General features: G+C 46.9%; 2 protein-coding genes across 2 annotated transcripts in view; one reads left to right on the forward strand and one right to left on the reverse strand.

Annotated features, from left to right (window-relative positions):
- LOC135825959 (uncharacterized) overlaps positions 1–4871 on the reverse strand; it is a 12596-nt gene extending 7725 nt beyond the window's left edge. Inside the window, exons 1-2 of the mRNA XM_065338600.1 lie at positions 4485–4871; positions 3152–3250 (exon numbers count right to left, since the gene is read on the reverse strand). Coding sequence (XP_065194672.1) covers positions 3152–3245 — 94 coding nt within the window. The 5' untranslated portion in view covers positions 3246–3250; positions 4485–4871. The remainder of the gene's footprint in view (positions 1–3151; positions 3251–4484) is intronic.
- An 8609-nt stretch (positions 4872–13480) lies between these two features.
- LOC135826294 (actin-3-like) lies at positions 13481–15148 on the forward strand. Its single transcript, XM_065338921.1, has 3 exons — positions 13481–13799; positions 13944–14054; positions 14244–15148. Exons 1-3 carry the CDS (start codon positions 13545–13547, stop codon positions 15006–15008), a joined length of 1131 nt encoding a protein of 376 aa, XP_065194993.1. The 5' UTR covers positions 13481–13544; the 3' UTR covers positions 15009–15148.
- Positions 15149–20566: the final 5418 nt, after the last annotated feature.

Below are 20566 nucleotides of genomic sequence, written 5' to 3' on the forward strand. Positions count from 1 at the left end.
GCAGTCTGCCGATCGACACCCGAGCCATCGCTGAAATTACGAAATTGCTAGCTAGCCACACCGAAACACAAAAGTCAACACAGGAATTACTCAGTAACTGTGTCGAGGGAGGTCAGTATGCCTCTGCCCTCAAAACCGTGGAGTTACCCAAATTGCAACTGAAGAAATACGGGGGTGATCCACTCAAATTTAAAGAATTCTGGGACACTTTTCGATCTACCACATGTGCAATGTACGTTTCCGTACTGTGTACAACGCGGGATAGCGTGCATGCAATCCGATTATCTGCCATGATCCTGCTGGGGAGTTGCATACGCACAACGAGCTCCTGTCTGGCAGTGCTAGTTTCACGACTCCGCTGGTCCCTAAAAACTGGCTCGGAACATCCATCGGGAACACTGCAGCGCGTGATGTGAGGTTTGGCAGCGGGAGACCCCATAGAAAGGCTATCAGGAGTTGCATGCTCTTGGGAGGTTCTACTCCAAGATACAATAGCATGAATTCTCCAAAGCAGTATTGCTGAAGTGTGCTAACTGCGGCATTAGGACAGACGAAACTCAAAATCAAACCTAGAGACTGCCACTTGTTGCTTACCGAGGTGCATTTCCTAGGTCATGTTGTATCAGCTGAGGGTATTTCCATGGACTCGGGGAATGGAAAGACGGTACAGGAATGGAAACAGCCAACCACACTAATGTTGCGAAATTCGATACGCCCATTATTTGCACCCGTTGTTGTCTCTGGCCTCGCTGTCTCGTCCTGTCCGGTGTCAAATATGGCCTGCTGTCTGTACGGGTGTGGTGCGTTGTGTGCAGTGTATGGGTGTGGTGCGTATGACGTGGTATATGTGGTGTATGCGTTGCCAGAGTGCGCGGATCTGCTTCCGCCTGTGCGAGTGCGTTTGCCGACTAGTTGTTGCGCATGCGTGGACTATGTGGAGCATGCGCTGTGCGAGTCAGGTTCGGGTGCGAGAGAGTGGTGTGATTCGTCCACGGTGTTGTTGTCTTGGTTCTTGTCACATGTATCGTACGTACTGGTCGCTCATTGGTCGTTTCGATGTGTTCGCCCTTTCTCTGTTTATAACTGTTGGTTGTTTATTATTTCCTTGTCTTTCTCCCCCGTTCTCTCCGCCACCGGTTTGCATATTGTATAACTGAGAAGTATCCATGAACCAAATGATTACCAGAACTGTTGTATGGCGTGAGGAGAAGGGCGTGGGGGGATCTACCACAACAGTGGCGCCCGACGTGACGAGTGGCTCAGTGATTTATTTCGAGCGGGCCGCGAGAGATACCGAACTAAAGTCACTCCAATCCTTTCTCGGGTTTGCATCGTATTATCGTCGGTTCATTCCGCATTTTGCTTCGGTGGCCCATCCACTGTATGACCTCTTGAGAAAGGAGACCCCATCTGTCTGGGAGGAGGCGCATCAGGTTGCGTTCCAAAAGCTGTGCACGGCGTTTTGTACAGCGCCCGTTTTGGCCTTTCCGGACTTTTCACACCCGTTCATTGTAGATACTGATGCATGCATTTCAGGCTTAGGTGCGGTGCTGTCTCGGGTGTCTAGCGATGGCCTGGAACGTCCGATAGCTTATATTAGTCGGTCGTGTTCGGCGGCAGAAAAGAATTACACCATAACCAAACTGGAGCTACTGGCGATAGTTTGGGCGTGTCGCACATTTCGACTGTCCATGCTGTTACGTCCATTTTTGTTGAGGACGGATCATGGTAGCCTGAGATGGCTGATGAATTTGAAGAATCCGACGGGACAAACTGCGCGATGGCTAAGCACGCTGGCTGAGATGTTTGCGTCAGTCCGTGTTTCTTTCTGTGTGTGTCCTTGTGTTTCTCTGAGTTTCCGTAGCGCCGTCGGTTTTCGGTTAACCGTCCAGTGTGCGTCCTGTGCTGCAAGATGCCTGGATACCCGGTCCTGCTGCCCCGGTCTTCTCGGTCGGTGCGCGCCATCGGTCTCGCCGGTCCTGGCAGCATCACTGGTTGCGCCGGCATAACCTGTTTTCTCATGCATTTGTACTTTTGTTTGTCTTGACTGTTGGGTGGGTGGCGTACTAGGTTGGTGCTGTTCTAAAAATCAAGATCCAAAGGGACAAACACAGGTGGAACAGCTCACCAGCCGGGGTCCTCCGCAAAATCTGTTGCCTGCAGGTTCCGTTGATTGGTGCACAGTTTTGCGGGGCTCCCGACTGGTGTTGCCCCTCCTGGCCTACTCGTCATGTGTTCAACAGTTGTGACCCCACTTCTTTTGTGTTTTATTGTCGCCTGTTTATGTTGCTTCACATTTAATTTCCCCTGTCTTTCTGTCTTCTTCTCCGGTCTGTCTTCTTCCGGGTTTTTTTATACACTTCACTTTTGCTTCCATCCACAGGAGTGGATGTCTTTTTTTTGGTAGGGGATAGTGTTGTACATGTGGCTGCGCGTGTAGCTCTTTGTCGTCCATGCGGCTGCGCTTGTGTCTCTTTGTCGTACCTGCTGCTGCGTTTGTGTCTCTGTGTCGTACATGCTGCTGACCCGTGGTACACGCTGCTGCGCTGTCTTGGAATGCTTAGCACATGCGGCTGCACCGTCTTCTGTCCCCTCCGTATGCATTCTTTCTCATCTCGTCCCCGTCGTATACGCATTTTCTCGTCTTGTCTCCGTTGTATTCGTCCAGTTGCCGTCCTGTGTCCGTCGTATTTGATCGTCTGCCGTCTTTGTCTTCCGTCCCATTCGGGACCAGTTGTATTATACATGTGCACCTATGTCGTCTCCACGCCCCACTTTTGAGCACTTATTTCGTCTCCATCGTCCCACTTTTTCCACGTCCCCACAATATATTCCCTTATCTTGTCTTGTGGGAGTTCAGTTCTCTCGTCGGCTCTTGAAGTGTGGTACTGAAAAGCTCTCTCTCTCTCTCTCTCTCTCTCTCTCTCTCTCTCTCTCTCTCTCTCTCTCTCTCTCTCTCTCTCTCTCTCTCTCTCTCTCTCTCTCTCTCTCTCTCGAACGAAATCGAGAACTACCACTTGCCTAGTCCTTTTGTTGTGTGGCGGGCGAAAGCAGAGAAGTAGCTCGTCCTCCAACCGAGACGACAAGTGCCTACAACCTCCTCCCCAAAACATTTCCGTTGAAAATCAACAATAAAAAAGCAAGTTCCTACCTTCTGCTAAGCCCTCGCCACTGACAGAGCATGTTGCCAATAGCAACATAAGAGCAATGGCGGCCAAGGCTGGCAAGCCATAGCAACGATGCATTCTCCCTGGAGGAGCAAAAACAAGTCCAGGCATGCGCACATCCATATAAATACAAAGACACGCATAGAGAGATGCACAGGGACACACATACGTACATGTACGTACACAAGTGCACACACGCACGCGCATGCACGCACGCACGCGTACCCAAACATGCAAACACACATGCGCACATACACGTGCATGTGCACACACACACACACACACACACACACACACACACACACACACACACACACCAAACTCACTTGCTTAGAAGCACCTCTCAAATAATAGCCCCTGGAACGACCCGGTTTGAAAACATACAAGCCCCTCTCGAATAGAAACATGTTCTACTATTTACGCAGCATGGGGTGACCAGATAGTACCATGTATGGTGAGGTCAAGTGAATACAAAACATCTCGTGCGCGTACAATTATACCAGCACACTCAGGCAGGTGAGTTGTGTTAGCTGGGGAGAGTGCTCAATGTGCCCAGACGCAGAGCCCTATGTAAGTACAGTCGAACGTCTCCTTCCCGGGGCACATTGGGACCGGGCAGTGCCCGTATCTCAAATTTGCCCGTATCATCGGACAGCTCATCTACCATATCAGTTTTTTAAATGAAGAATATTTGGCCCGTAAAGCACATGTTCAGGATAGCATGCACGCAATTCCCCTCTCCTTGAAACAGTGTATCAGCTACACCATTTGTGCAACCAAGCTACACAGCCATTGGACTGGAATGATCCACGGTCAGGAAACTTGGGAGTTTTTCAAGATACATAAATGAATGATCATTTTCACTGTTAGGAGATCCCCCGATAGGCTATACATAATATAATAATTATAAGATCTACTGCTTGCTTCGCCGTCTCTGTCTCTGTCACTGTCACTGTCTCCGTCTGTCTGTCTCTCTCGAACATCACTGACCCTTCGGCTCCCTTCTCCACCATCAGCCTACACTTCGTACATGTACCAAGTAGACACTGACCTGCTATCGCCTACAAGCCTACGGACAAGGTTCGCTCACTACCCTCGAAGCGTCATACGGTATTATTACACTCGCAGGCTCATCGATTGTCTTCGTTCATTCGCATTGCCAGCACCTGGATCTCGCCAATCTCTTCGGTACTTTTCCGTTCGGGCGTGGTGAATGCATAAGAAGATGCCCCAGGCTATTACTGTATTAGTAGATGAAATGACATCACGTGTGCTGCAGCTCGAGGATGGAAGCAACGCGCGAACACACTGACTCACCTCCAAGATTTCCTCTCGGTCACGGAGAAATTCGCGTCGCTCAAGGCGCCCCTTGGATCGACAGCCTCCGCTCCCCCTCGCTTGCGACTCGCACAGCGAGGAGCTCTCAGCTGGCCAATCCTCTTCTCCTGATGGCTGCCAACAGAGTGTCGCAATGGCTAACACTAGAAAATGAAAGTGACTCTCTTCTATCAACAAGATCCACCCTGAGCCGAATAAGTTAGTTCTTGATTAGACTGAAGTGAGTTTCTTGGCAGTTCACCATGGTTCACGATTCCTGTTGCTCACAGAAGCTTCCGCCGAAGCACCTGCACCTGATCTGGTCTGCACGGTTAACTGGTTTTACTCCGGACCGATTTACCGAAATGTCTCTTGCAACACACGCAGTAAACCGAGCGGTTTTTGACCCTACAGGCTAGGTTCAGCCCAACTTGGCCCAAGGAATGCAGAAGCATCCGGATCCGGACGCAGGGGCGCTGCTTTTAGCCTGCGCAAAGATCGGCTGAACCTGTACGGCACAGCGGTCTGAGGAACGTCTCCGAAACGGTGAAGGTTCAACGGGAGACCCTAAATACAACCGATTCGCCACACCCTTGCCTCCAGATCTTGGCACTTGTCACAATGTGAGTGCCAATCGCGGGTCCTAAGAGCACTTTGAGAGCTTCGGCGGCCATATATGCCGCTAGTGTGGCGGTATGCAGAAAAACGAGGGTCCAAATGTGACTCTGATCTGAGTTCTCAAGCGGCTAGCGCTACTACATTGCAGTCAGATTGGAATGTACGCCAAGATTAGTGTTTATTGGTTTCGAAAGATGTGTAAACGGGAAAAGTCTGAAGAAATTGACTGTCATCACCATAACAGGACTCGAACCAGGGACCTTCGCTTGAGGCCAGCGATGCTCCAGTCTGACCACTGAGCTATAGTGTAGCTAGCTGTCATCCCAGCAGATCAGAAACCATTCAACATTTTCTTCAGACTTCGATCTGTAAATCTGTATTTTGTTTGTAGAAGATCGACCAAATGTTTCCTTCAATGGAAGTGACGAGCCGCCATGCAGGATCAGGAACATCGGCTACCAGTCCCCTGCTCCAGAGTGATACCGGCAGACTTCACTTGCGCTCTGAGAGCTCAACTACAAGTAGTTGCTTGCCAGAGCACATAAGTGACATAACCCTAGTGTACTGCTGTTGCTACACAGCACGAGTTGTCTGCATCCAGTAACTTGAATAGGATCGGCAAGGTAAGAAGCTGCATAGTTTGGTTGTAAACCAGAGTTCAGGCTCTTCACAATCAACTTTTTAAAAACCTTATTCCACCGGCACTCACTTTAATTTTTGTGAAGCTTCACTCCTGATCCTCACCTCCAATAGCCGTCTCTTCACTGTAATTCAAATTTATATTTAATACACCGAATTTTCCAGCCTGACCCATCATCACATTCAGGGTAATAAAAATAACAACTTGAGATCCATTGTGTAGATCTACCAGTAACATTGCCTTGTCTTCAGGTGAGATACACAGGTGAAGAAGAAACGAATCACTACGGTGCTACAATACTGCTCTTTTACTAGCAACATAGTACTGACATGTCGGGCGCCGAACTCGGAACGACCAGGCTAGAATTTCACTGAGCACAGCATACCATTAATATAGGCACCGGCGGAGTATGCTCGAAAAGGTTGCAGATTCTGCTCGAAAAGCAGTGAAATTGACAGAACCATACAAACCTTATGACGGGCAATTCCTTGAATTCTGCTCCATTTCTTTATCCACATATCAAACATGCATGAAACTTACCAGATATAGTACCGAATTCTGCCAATTTTTCTGCCGGCACAATCCGCCGGTGCCAAATGTATATACAGCGACACAATTCCGCATAGACCGTAATACTTGAAAAGTAAGAACGGCCTGGGCTACAATTATAGGAGGCTGACCTCCAATTCTTCGGCGACCGACAGTACTGTCACTGTGGGTGATATAAGCAGCAGCAGGTGGAAGGTGGATCAGTGAGAATCAACACGGGAGAGTGGTTTCACATCTTGGTCATGTGACTAAAACTGTGGGTTTGTGTAGAAAGTGATCATGCAATGTGGACAGTGGAACCAACATGGCCAACGTCATGTGACCCATAGATGCTAGGGTTGAGTGGAGCTGTAACCAACCTGTCCCCTTGGAAAAACGCGATTCCGCGGCCGCTGCAAATTTCGCAGAAGTTGCCATCATCCGCGGAAATCACGGAATCCACACTTTTGCCCGCGGAATCTGAATTTTTTAGGGTAAATTACTAAATTTGCTACTCAGAAAGCAGCAGAAAAACTACTTTGCGACTGTTTGAGCACATTTCTCTTGCCAGTGCAGGTCTCTACAAGATTCTTCGCTCTTATTCAGTTTGTGACTGCAAAGGATAGTATGAAAAGTGCTCCTTCATGCGATTAATTGTCATATCCTCTACGAGGAGGGTGAAAAACTTGCAGAAAGTGCCGCAGATTTTTGATTTTACCGCAGAAAATGCCGCAGAAAACCCCCCTTTTCCCCGCGGAATTTGCCGCGGAATTTTGAATTCTTCGCCGCGTTTTTCCAAAGGGATAGACCAACATGGCTGGCTGGCAGTGGCTGCCCTGTATGGTCATGTGATAGATGTGAGAGCACTCTATGGAGTAAAGTGATGATTCTGACACACATGGAAACATTGCAAATCCTACTGTCATGCACTAGCTGATGAAAGCCTGAAGAGGTGTGATCATGGAGATGTAACCATGTTCATTGTACTAACAATCAGAGATGACAAGTAAACCACACTAGCGATGTGTGAATGTCCTAACCAACACCCAACAGCCTGAGCTTGAATGTATGTTTGGTCTCTGCCACCATAGGTTTGGTTTTCTTGTATGCAGAATACCGTATATGACGTCACTCAGTAGTCCACCACCTCAGTACTGGGCCACCACCTCTCTATACCGGTATGTGTTCACTTCTCTACATGTCGTCGCCTGTTTACTTGGTGCCTATATGGCTTCACTGCGACTTTCTCTATAATGTAACTCCAGGTCATTCTCTATATAACTCCAAACGCGACTTTCCCTATATATCTCCACTCAGGTTGAGACTTTCTCTGTATGACTCCAACTCAGATTGCCACCTGCTCCATACAAAACCTGAGTTGGAGTCATACAGAGAAAGTCTCAACCTGAGTGGAGATATATAGGGGAAGTCGCGTCTGGAGTTATAGAGAATGACCTGGAGTTATATAGAGAAAGTCGCAGCGAAGCCATATACTGTAAGACATGTTATTATAACGAGTCGCAAATTTAACGATTGTCCAAAATTCATAGGTTAACGAGAAGATATGTTAACGATCTTGCAGTATTCTGCCATATCCACACACAGCATATATGAAGCAGTACGGCCTCAACGGATCTTATTATAACGAAGAAATGTCATCCGTTAAAACGTTAGATTTGCTTCCTCGTTATCAAGAGTACATAACCCCCCAGAGTGTGCAACTCCCACATACCCTGCTGTCCCGACAGAATTTCAAGTTGACGTCATTATTTATGACGCAATGCTCCTTGCACCAGTGATTTACAATATGTGTACGGGTGTCAACGCATCACACGTTTTTCTTTGCAATAATTTGTACAGGATCGATCGGCTTCGGTCAACCACAGGTTCCGGATACGTCTGATAATCCGTGTACAGTGCGCATTGCATCATAAAAATGACGTCAACTTGAAATTCTGTCGGGACAGTACCCATAGTGGAGTTGCACACTCTGGGGGGTTATGTACTCTTGTCGTTATATATATACATGTCTTACAGTAGGCACGAAGTAAACAGGTGATGACATAATATAGAGACAGTAGAGAGGTTCTGCACAACGAAAATTCGAACGAAGTTTCGCGACAGGCCTTGCGAAAATGTGTACGAATTTTCGCACGAACTTTTTGTTCTGCACATTTTCGTAGTTTGCACGCACCAAGTGCACGTACGACATGACCCAATCTCACGAAACTTCCTACGAAAGTTCATTTCGCGTTCCCTGCAAGTTTCGCGTCCAAAGTTGCGAAAGTTCGTGCGAAGTTTCTCACTTCGTGACGTAGAGCGAAAGTTCGTACACATTTTCGTTTTGCAGAACCTCTCTAGTGACGACAGAATTTGTCGTCACCGTTAATAGAGAAATGATGCCATACTGAGTGTAACATATAGAGGGTATGCAGAACATTCAGCAATTTTGGATCTCAGCTTGACGAGCGATCCCTGATGTGAGCGATCTCGGCCGTTCAGCAAAATGGAGCTAATTCCGAGTAGCCGATTACTTTCTTGTGGCTTGCGCTGCTCTTGCCTGCACAGCGTAACAAGATCATCTATTTTGATGCGGCGCTGTATCAATCAAAATCACTCACCCGTCGCTGTCGAAATCCACTCGAAATCTAGCTAGACCTTTCAGGTTCTAGTCAACTAACTTACTAACCAAAATTGGGATGAAATGGGCTGCAAAGTGAGCATTGGCGACATATAAACAAAGCTGAAAGATAAGCGACAATATCGCTGACGCGGACCAAGTACAATTAGGTAATCCTCCAGGCAAAGTTCTAGGAAGGTGGCAGAATCACTGCCAAAGTTACACCATATGGAAACTTGTTTCCTGCATGGTCTGAAAACAGATCTTCTGTGACTCCTGTGATCTAGCTCACCTCCTTGGAACATTGAGAACTGCTGTGTCGGACTTTTCAGTCGAAAAGTTGGAATCATTATTGTGAAATGAGTTGAACTATTGCATATAAGCCGCCTGATGATTGCAGTGCGCAAGAAACTCTGAGTTGCGACAAATCTGTAAACCTCTGTTGTACGTTTTGTGTGTACTATGTATGTGTGTACAGTAGTAGTAAAATGGAAACAAGGGAAACGGCAGTGCACAAGTTATGCGTCTCAGTTCCCCAAACCAAAACCAGACCAGATTTTGAACGATCAGACGTGAACAAGGCTGCACCAGACTGTTCACAATCTGGTTTAGTTTTGTGTACTCTAGCGCGCAACTTGTGCACCGCCGTTTTCCTTGTTTCCATTTAGTATTTCCCTTGGTTCACCATCTGAGTAAGTGCATGTAGTGGCGTGTGTGTATGCAATCCAGTACTGACTGTTTCCGAGAAGTCAGAACGTGATAAGAACGCTGCCAAGTTGCTCGGGAGTCCAGGAGATAAGAACGTCCCAGGCTGACTTCTTTGAAATGACCATCTTGGGTGCTTGACTCTAGGCGGTGGTGATAAAGCAAGAATGTGTTCTCTTATCTGCTAACGGACAAACAGCATGTAGTGTAGGGGAGCTCTGCATCGGCCGACCAGTTTGTGTGCATATGTGCGTGTGTGAATGTGTGTGGTCTATGAGAGGGAGAGAGAGAGAGAGAGAGAGAGAGAGAGAGAGAGAGAGAGAGAGAGAGAGAGAGAGAGAGAGAGAGAGAGAGAGAGAGAGAGAAGGAGAGAGACAGAGAGAGGGGGGGGGGAGACGGAGAGGGAGAAAGAGAGAGAGAGACGGAGAGATAGATAGATAGATAGATAGATAGAGAGAGAGAGAGAGAGAGAGAGAGAGAGAGAGAGAGAGAGAGAGAGAGAGAGAGAGAGACACACACACACACACACACACACACACACACACACAGAACCTGTTGACATGCAATGTGGACTGGGGTGCGGATTGATGTGATACACAGCTGTGCAATTATGTCAGTACATATACACATAATGTTCTGAATTGAGTAGTACCATCTCTGCACCATACACTGCTTTGGCACTCCATACAAAGCTCAATGCTTCAACATCACTGGAAGAAATGGACAGAAACCTCTGAAGTGTATCCGATCGTGCATCCTCACACACACACACACACACACACACACACACACACACACACACACACACACACACACACACACACGCACACATACACACACACGCACACACACACAGGAACAAAATTCTTCGTATGAATGGCATAGCACCAAACTGTCCATGGCCAAGCTACACTGACCATAATTTCTTACTTTTTATAATATAAGTCAAATTGGAGTATTTTTGGTGTTTTTGTCTTTGGCACAGGTTCAAAAGGTCAAATATTGCATTCAATGGGATACACGAGTTTCGGTGCGATGGCGTCTATACTATTTGCTGACCAGACCTGATGCAGGGTAAAATGATTCAAGCGAAAAGTAAAAGCACAGAAAAAGCAACCACCAAACAAAAGCAGTACATCCTATATTAATACAGTCGTCCCTCTGTAATCCGGCACTTGTTTATCCGGAACCCTTGCCAACCGGCGCACTTTCTGACGAAACCGATTTTTTTCGTTCAATTCCTACATCTTAATCCGGCACTTGAATTCCGCCTCCGGCAGTGACTTTTTGAAACGAATCGCTCAAACTGCACGTAGTTTGATTTCATAATCCGGCAGTCGTAAATCGCGTACCGTACAGGTGCACTCCTTGCCAGGCCAGGCTAGGCCAGTCTGGTCAATGTTGTCCAGGAGACAACCGGCAGTCAACCAACCATACTTTCTTATTTTAGCAAGGAGTAGTGTCCTGCCAATTTTCAGGTGTGTGTGTGTGTGTGCGTGTGTGTGCAAGAGTACATGTGAACATGTTCTCTGTTTTACTTTATCACTTTATCACTGTGTATATTCCCGGAGAACAATTGAGAATATAAAGCCGTGAACCAAATACTTGGGTCGACACGGAAAAACCCTGCGTTTTGACGTACATATGATACATGCATGCAATTGGGTAGGGTCGTGTCAGAGGGCAGGATTTCTTAATCCAGCACCCTCGTTAATCCAGCAGAAAACGCCGTAGCAAAAGGTGCCGGATTAGAGAGGGACGACTGTATATGGCCTAGCTTGCCACATGTGTTTTCAGCTTTTGAAGTACAGTTTTTTCTGGACAACCGTTTTGTTCCTATACTGTTACTCTGTATACAATAGTACTGGTGATTCCAAAAGATTCTGACCAGTCATAATTATACATGTTCATGCTATATGTGAAAATATATTTTGGATTGCCTGACATGGCCAGCTAGCTTGCAGTTGTGGCATGTCTCTGTCCATGCCTGACCTATAACATGTACAATACAACACACAACTACCGCGTATACCGGTACACAGCTGGGCTGGAATAAGCACACATCTACCCACCTGAACACTACTGGCAGGGATCAGAACTGGTCAAGAGACAGAAGGAGAAGAGACCGAAGTGCTGCTTGCTGTTGGGCGAACGGCAGCTGGAGAAGAACCACGAAGTACCGGTAATAGCTGTTATTATCAGGGAGTAGTACAATACCTCTCTGTCTCTCTCTCTCTCTCTCTCTCTGTCTCTGTCTCTCTCTCTCTCTGTCTCTGTCTCTCTGTCGTACGAGTACTACTCCCTGGTTATTATTTTGATGTACTAGCACTTCAGGAGTACATGTACAATTACCGGTACATGTAGATCTACATGATTGTATACAGTACAGTGCTAACACTAACAGCGAATTCGCCCAGCTGAAAACAGCTATGATCGTAGAAGTGGAAAGTGGACGTGTGACCTTTTCGTCCATGTACTTTACGAACTGAAATAATTGGAAAAAAAGAAAAGCTGAAAGGGAATCAGGCATTCAGGGCAGGCATTCCCCAAACAAAAAGACTCAAAAAAGATAATTATCTCAGAATCTGATCAAGCTGCACTGAGCTGACTGCAGCAGTGCAGAAAGACTCGAAACAGGGAAAACACCAAGAGTACATCACTACATGACTGTACTCTTGAAAACACCCATGCCATGGACCATGCATGGGCATGGTACGAGATCTACAAACGACCCCATGGCCCACTCCCTCGTGCGCCGATCGGCCTCCTCGAAACTGAACGCGGCGCGCGCGGGCGTACCCACGCGCAATGCATGCTTGTACTGTACGACTCGTACTCCGTGATAATTATAATTAGGCCAAACTAAAGAAGGTGTGTGGTTCGACTAACATGGACATTTTTTTTACGGGCGGGCGGGCGGATTTTTTTTTTTTTAATATATTTTTTAGTACATGTAAATACACTGTATACCATGGTATACGCGTATCGAGTAGACTCTACTACCAGCACAAGGCAGCAGTCGTACCACTCACTGCACTGCACTGCAGTACAACTACAAGCCAAGTCCAAAAGGAGCCGCCTGCGTCCGCAGACTCACGCCGCACAGCACGTAGACGTGGACGTGTTCAGTCCACGTACGTCAGTCACACGACAGCCCGCCGAAAAAAAGTTACGGTCGGGCTGAAATTGTACGGTCGGTCGGGTGAGTCGAACCACACACCTTCTTTAGTTTGGCCTTATCGATACTTTCCAACCAGCGCCAGGGAGAAGCCAGGGATCTAGGAAGTAGATACATGTACGAGTCGTACCTGGATCCAACCCACAACTTGTAGATCTAATTTTTCAGTTCTATTTTACCTTTGCAATGATGGTCCTTTCTCACTAGTCTTTCTCACTGTCTTTCTCTCGCCAAAATAATAAGCAAGACTTTTCATTGTGTTTCTAAAACCTCTCTGCCAAGTACGCGATCGCGAGTGCCCTACAAAAAAAACACGCACTTTTGAAATAATTGAAGTGTAACGCTTGTTGTTCGTACATGTACATGCGTGTGTACTGTGAAGTAACAGTTGTACCCGACAAGCTATCTGCATGCTGCATGCAAGGCACTGAAAACATGCAGTGTTTCCAAATACGGCACAACAGATGCAGCATGCGCCATGGCGCCGGTACGCGGTGAGCGGCGATCCGGCGAAATCCGGCGCATCATGTGATCTGGAAGTGAGACGTGATTGGTGCATATGACAGGTCACGTGTTCCCTTTCCAGGAACTGAAAACCTTCCAGGAATTGAAGATCACGGGCCACGCTTGCTGAGCGTTCCGGGAGGCGATACGGGATATCGATAGTGGAACTACAAGAAGAAGGTCTTGTCCCTCAAGTCCTTCACTCCACTCTGCTTTGCAAGAAACAACTTCACTTTTCGTGTTCTCCCTTATTTTTCAATCTTCAACATGTGTGACGACGACGTTGCCGCTCTTGTCGTAGACAATGGCTCCGGTATGTGCAAAGCCGGTTTCGCCGGTGACGACGCACCCCGTGCCGTCTTCCCCTCCATCGTCGGCCGTCCCCGCCACCAGGGTGTGATGGTCGGTATGGGCCAGAAGGACAGCTACGTCGGAGACGAGGCTCAGTCCAAGAGAGGTATCCTGACCCTCAAGTACCCCATTGAGCACGGTATCGTCACCAACTGGGATGATATGGAGAAGGTAAATACCTTTTTTTCTTTTCTACCTTTTGACTTTGCCCAATTTCGTAATCCTTTTCATGTTTGTGTGATGGCGGAGTGTCTGTTTACTTTTTCGGTCGAATTTTAACTTTTTGTTTGCCTTTTCTCAACTGTTGTGTTTCAGATCTGGCATCACACTTTCTACAATGAGTTGCGTGTTGCCCCCGAGGAGCACCCCGTCCTCCTGACCGAGGCTCCCCTCAACCCCAAGGCTAACCGCGAGAAGATGACCCAGGTAATTGGCGTTGTTGTAGTGTACTAAGTACGATTTCGTAGTATCTGTCGGTGTTGAAGTGTTTTGTTTGGTGTGTAAGCTTTCAAATTTCCTGATTCCAATTCTCTCTACTCTTGCTTACGCTTTGCCTGTGATGCCTGTTTTCTAAACAATCTTTTTGTGTTTTCTTTTCGTTTGTTTTCTTTGTAGATCATGTTCGAGACCTTCAACACCCCCGCCATGTACGTCGCCATCCAGGCTGTGCTCTCCCTGTACGCCTCCGGCCGTACCACCGGTATCGTCTTGGACTCCGGTGATGGTGTGTCCCACACCGTCCCAATCTATGAGGGATACGCTCTGCCCCACGCCATCCTCCGTCTCGACTTGGCTGGCCGTGACTTGACCGACTACCTCATGAAGATCCTCACCGAGCGTGGATACTCTTTCACCACCACCGCCGAGCGTGAAATCGTCCGTGACATCAAGGAGAAACTCTGCTATGTTGCCCTCGACTTCGAGCAGGAGATGGCCACCTCTGCCCAGAGCTCCTCCCTGGAGAAGAGCTACGAGCTTCCCGACGGTCAGGTCATCACCATCGGCAACGAGCGATTCCGCTGCCCTGAGGCTCTCTTCCAGCCATCCTTCCTCGGTATGGAGCAGTCTGGAGTCCATGAGACCACCTACAACTCCATCATGAAGTGCGACGTCGACATCCGTAAGGACCTGTACGCCAACGTTGTCCTGTCCGGTGGTACTACCATGTACCCCGGTATTGCCGACCGTATGCAGAAGGAGATCACCAACCTTGCCCCACCAACCATGAAGATCAAGATCATTGCCCCACCGGAGCGCAAGTACTCCGTATGGATCGGAGGCTCCATCCTCTCTTCCCTCTCCACCTTCCAGCAGATGTGGATCTCCAAGCAGGAGTACGACGAGTCTGGCCCCAGCATTGTCCACCGCAAGTGCTTCTAAACACTTTTCGTTCGTATCTTGTTTCGGTTGTCTTCTTGTTGTGTCTATTGTTCAGTATTCACTCTTTTAACACTTTATTTTCAAACGAGATCCGCTGGATACGGACTTACACACAGAGAGAAGATTGATCATTTGGAGTATTCCTGTTGGTGTTCTTGTTGTGCTGGATGTGGTGATGTCGTCAGTCTGGCATTGTTATACTGAAAACCGAGTGAGGGGGTGGGGCTGTTTTCATGTGCAATAATGGCAGTAAAGCGGTGTTCTGTTCGAGCATACTCAGTAGACGAATGTGCCATAGCTTTACAGGATCTGGATGGGGGAGTGCATGCTTGAATTTTTGCATGTACCTGTGTACCGCATTGTCTTCTATTAAAGCCTATTTTGAAATTATGCAAGCCTGATTTTCAAGATACACTGTCGGTGTCGGCACCTATTTTGAATATAAGCCCAGCTCTTACATCAGCTTCTACAGGAAGAAGCCTGGCTTTAATACGCAACATTACGGTATTTGCTAATGAAGCCTAGTACAGCAAGTTTGTAGGCAACATGGTTACACCAGGGTTTCAAAATTCTTGTAACGAGTATTCAAGTACGAGTACCTAACGTTATGTACTCTTGGTATTATCTACTACCAAGAGTAGATAAACAAGAGTGTGCAACTCCGCATGGGTTGGCCCACGGCGGAATTTTTTGTTGACGTAATCTTTTCGACGACGCACGCGCTGCGAGCCTTTTGGAGAGTTTTCCCTCGTGCACTTGGCTGGGCTTTACACTGCAAGGTCGGTGCCCAGCACGTGCTCTCACACTGCTCTGCGGCAAAGCCGCGTTTCTCTGAAAAAAGGTGACGTAAACAAAAAATTCCGCCGTGGGCGCGGGGTATCTGCAGATTGTGCAGGAGAGATCCGGAGTTGCACACTCTTGTTTATCTACTCTTGCTACTACGTATAGGATATTACCAAGAGTAGATAAACAAGAGTGTGCAACTCCGGATCTCTCCTGCACAATCTGCAGATACCGCGCGCCCACGGCGGAATTTTTTGTTTACGTCACCTTTTTTCAGAGAAACGCGGCTTTGCCGCAGAGCAGTGTGAGAGCACGTGCTGGGCACCGACCTTGTAGTGTAAAGCCCAGCCAAGTGCACGAGGGAAAACTCTCCAAAAGGCTCGCAGCGCGTGCGTCGTCGAAAAGATTACGTCAACAAAAAATTCCGCCGTGGGCCAATCCATCCGGAGTTGCACACTCTTGTTTATCTACTCTTGATATTACCAAGAGTACATAACCCCCCAGAGTGTGCAACGCCTGATCCAGCTCTGCATAGGCAGTCCATGCGCCAAGACCGAAAAAGTCGTCTAAAAGTTGTACTTTTTTATGCAGATTAGCCACTTTTCTGAGCTGAATATATTCAAATCTTCGTTGAAAAATTGTCAAGAAAATGTTAGATGTCTCGAGTCGTTTGCAATTTTCTCTCCATCAGTGATTGTTTGCGGAAGTTTTGCTTTCCGGACACCTTGACTGGGCCTTTGACCTTATGGATGTCAGTTGTAGTGGTCGTTACTCATTGTCTCGACGTCGCTGGGAGTGTTCTTGTGGGAGCTGTCAAATATTCGTGAAAATCAGGCAAGTGGCAAAGAAAAATTCGCCAAATTTTTGGGCAAGGTAGTATGTAGACATCGATGCTTTCCTTTGACTCTCCACCGATGTGGAAACACTTCCAGAAGCGTTCATCGGTGTCCGGTTCTTGATGGGGTCGTGGTGGCCTCCACCGTTTGGAACAAAACAAAACCAATGCATTGTCTGTCGTCACCAGTAGGAGACGTATTACATGGCAAAGAAACACACCAGCACCCGTATTCACTCTGGAGGGGCCTGAGATAGAAGCCCACATCATCTTCGTTCAAATGACAAAGTTCTAACCAGGATCTGCAGACAGCAATTTCAATGTCATTTTTGGTCCCTTGAAAAATGGCCTAGCCAATAGCCTATAGGTAGTTTATGCAGCATTGGCGTGTTCTTCGGGCTTGCAATCATATCATATTCATCATGAACTTCTCTTGCAAGATTCGTGCGAAACTGAAAGTTGTAATGTACTCTCAGGACAGCTTGAAGTAAGTTTCAATTCTCAGTGAGGTGCAAAGGTCTGAGTGGAACAAACTTTAAACCGTCATCGTGAATGTCAATGGGAATATGAGCCAAGAGTCCACAACCCCAAGGGAAATGTGTGATGGACTCTTAGTATGATCTGTGCGCAAAGAACTGCAGTTGAGTCATTGTTTTAGCAATATGGCTGCGTTCTGAGTTATAGCACATTCTTAGACTCTTATTGTACTGGATCATGTACTGGATCATGGTGTGTGCACTTTATAACACGTGTACATGTATATAACAAAAGCTGACTTACAGAACGGTAGAAAATGATATGTCCCATTCTCAGCTTTGGTTTCTGGCGTTCTTTTAATTATTAGTATTTCGGGCTGCATGTTCTTGGGCTCCATGTTCTTTAAAGGGGAAGTTAAGCCTAAAATCAAATTTTCACCAGTAACTGTTGTAATCTTCGGGACGCTGAGTCGGATGGTCTTGGTCCGAGGAAGCTGAGACGCTCACTTCCTCCTTTATTCCCAATCGAACTCGCGCACTTCCACCGAAATTGGGTGACTGCGCCCTACTAGATGGGGATTTGTATGCAAAATGTCACCAAAAGCGCCATTTCGTTCTTATAAAAGCACGGATGACCGCGATTGGCCCATATGTTGTAGTCTTTTGGACGCTGAGTCGACTGGTTTTGGTCCGAAAAGGCTGCGATATAGCGTTCGGCCCTTATTCCCGATCGAACATGGCTGAACAAGCGGTCACGTGCTCCTGCGTACACAAGTTACCTGGTCACCGCTCCAGCAGGCTACAACTTTTCACACCAAGGTTCAACTCGAGTGATAGAAACTCGCTCAAACATGCTATAACTTAAGTTGGAATAAGGGCTTAATGCTACATCACAGCCTTTTCGGACCAAAACCAGTCGACTCAGCGTCCAAAAGACTACTAGTACAACATATGGGCCAATCGCGGTTATCCGTACTTTTATAAGAATGAAATGGCGCTTTTAGTGACGTTTTGCATACAAATCCCCATCTAGTAGGGCCACCCAGTTTCGGTGGAAGTGCGCGAGGTCGATTGGGAATAAAGGAGGAAGGGAGCGTCCCAGCTTCCTCGGACAGAGACCATTGGACTCAGCACCCCGAAGACTACAACTGGTGAAAAATTGATTCCAGGCTTAACTTCCCCTTTAAAGCGAGGCTCTACTGTACATGTACATGTAATGTAAAGAACTTGGTGTGCCCCCGTCAATTTCTACCTGTAAACGACTTCAGCACATACACCAGAATACAGCGCTGAACCAATTCAATTATCATGATCATGCACATGGACCACATGATAGTACATTCGAGCGCAGGTATTCCCGGGGGGGGGGGGGGGGGACTTTACATTATTTCACTTGCAAACACATGGCACGTTACATGCAATTTCGATTCCTTCACTGTACATGTAGATCTACATAAGAAAAGGAACTAAACAGCCCAGCTGCAGCATGCATTCTTGATCAATAATCTGGCACACCCTGGTTTCAGTCAACCACATGGTACTGTAGCAGCTAAAAGTGCTTATAGCTGAGACACAGGCAGGAAGTGCTATATGTGTGCTTTCTTTTCCATCTCCTTCACAATGAGGAAACTCAATACAAGTGCAGACTGCCTCTTTTACGGCCAAAGAAACACAGTGTATGGTGAAGAAAGTGTACTAAGGCCGAGTAAAGGAAATAGCTAATAGGAATGGTAAAGCTACTAAAAGACTGGAACTGAACCCTTTAATTTAAACAACTTCCAGCTAGTATGTGACATACAAGTCAGTTAGGTTCAACACTATGCCAGTGGATGACAGGGCAGTGCCCAACTCCGATGCCAACCAGCCACGTCATGGACAGACGCACCAATGAGATGGTTAGGGATAGTCGGAGGCGAAAGTTAACCACAAGGAAGAACGGAGAAATAATAATTGTGTACAGCTACAAACAGGATCCGGAAACACAAGCTTCTCGGTCAAAGGGAATGAATTCTACATGAGCATCTTGAGAAAAGCACATGTGTCATTCCCCATACTTCACAGTCTAGCCAGCACCAGCATTTACACACTGAATGCCGGCATAAGATAGAGTGACCAAATTAGGACAACATCATCAGGCCTGGCAATCAAACAGAAGATCGTTGTCCATAGACTGTTATCCATATTCGAGAGCCACATGGATCTGTATGCAGTGACCATGACGATTGACCATGATACTCGATAGGCACTTGGATACCCATATGTGCACAGAATATGATTGGAAAAACCTCAACCAAGACAGAGGCACTGAAAATCTGTCGCCAGTGGCTTGTTTAAACACGGCTACGAATCCCACCAGACCAAACTCACACAATCCACTACAAACGAGCTGTAAATGGTCAGCGTGCTGTGTTCGAAACCCTGGACCACGTTCCTCGGCAAAGGACAAGACGGGTGTGCACGTACTCTTAACCAGTTCAGCCGTGCATGGGATGTGACAGTATTGCCTGTGACCGAACAGCTTGCAAGGAACGAGACAATCCCTCTAGTAACTGCATATGGCACATTTCACAAGGCATATCCTTGGCCTGAGAGTACACCATGACGATTGTTCCTTCATTTCTCTGACCAGTTGGGTCCACACTTGAGGTCCATAATCAAGATGGAGAGCAGCCAGCTTGCTCTATAGGAACGCATGCAATAATGTTCAGTAGACGGCATAATCCCGACTCCTGCATGGACAAAAACAAAATGAAAAGCCACACCAAGTCATAAGCATCAAAGTTCATTGTGAGGAATTATTGATCCATGACCGAGTACTGTAGAACGGGTAATTCTAGCGACTATTAATTTTAGCGTTTTCCCATTGTCAACCGGTTAGCGACGTTTCATTTTAGCGATTTGCATTTTTCTTCATTGTACACATTTTGATACTGCATTCTACTACTGTATGTACAAACCATCACTACCGTGTACTATGAGTGCTAGTACGAGAGAACATCATAAAACATGTGCTAACTAGTACTACTACTTGAAGTACTAGTATTACTACTTACTACTCACGGATCACCAGTGCACTACTAATGTCTCAACGGATTAACGACTTGAAACTTAAGCGAAAATGAGTCGATCGCTAAATTCACTAGGGTTTTTACGTCGCTAAAGTTACCCGTTCTACAGTAATCGGTATAATCGTTTCAGCCCTACTTGTACAGTGCGTATCGGTTATAGCGTGGTCGTGAAAAAGAATATACTGCCTACAAGAATGAACTCTCATGTTTTCATAATCATAACATGGATTTCAAGTGCACATTTATTCTTACAAGCAATTTTATAGTACAGTAGAATATATCGGTCCTAAGAATGGACTTTGTGTAGCAAAACATACCAGATTAGTACAAAGTATATCGCCTGTAGTAATAACATCCGTCCAATGCAGTTCCGACCTGACTCGCGTTGGGTCGTAG

This window comes from Sycon ciliatum, chromosome 10, assembly GCF_964019385.1.
Source record: "Sycon ciliatum chromosome 10, ocSycCili1.1, whole genome shotgun sequence".
Taxonomy (NCBI): domain Eukaryota; kingdom Metazoa; phylum Porifera; class Calcarea; order Leucosolenida; family Sycettidae; genus Sycon; species Sycon ciliatum.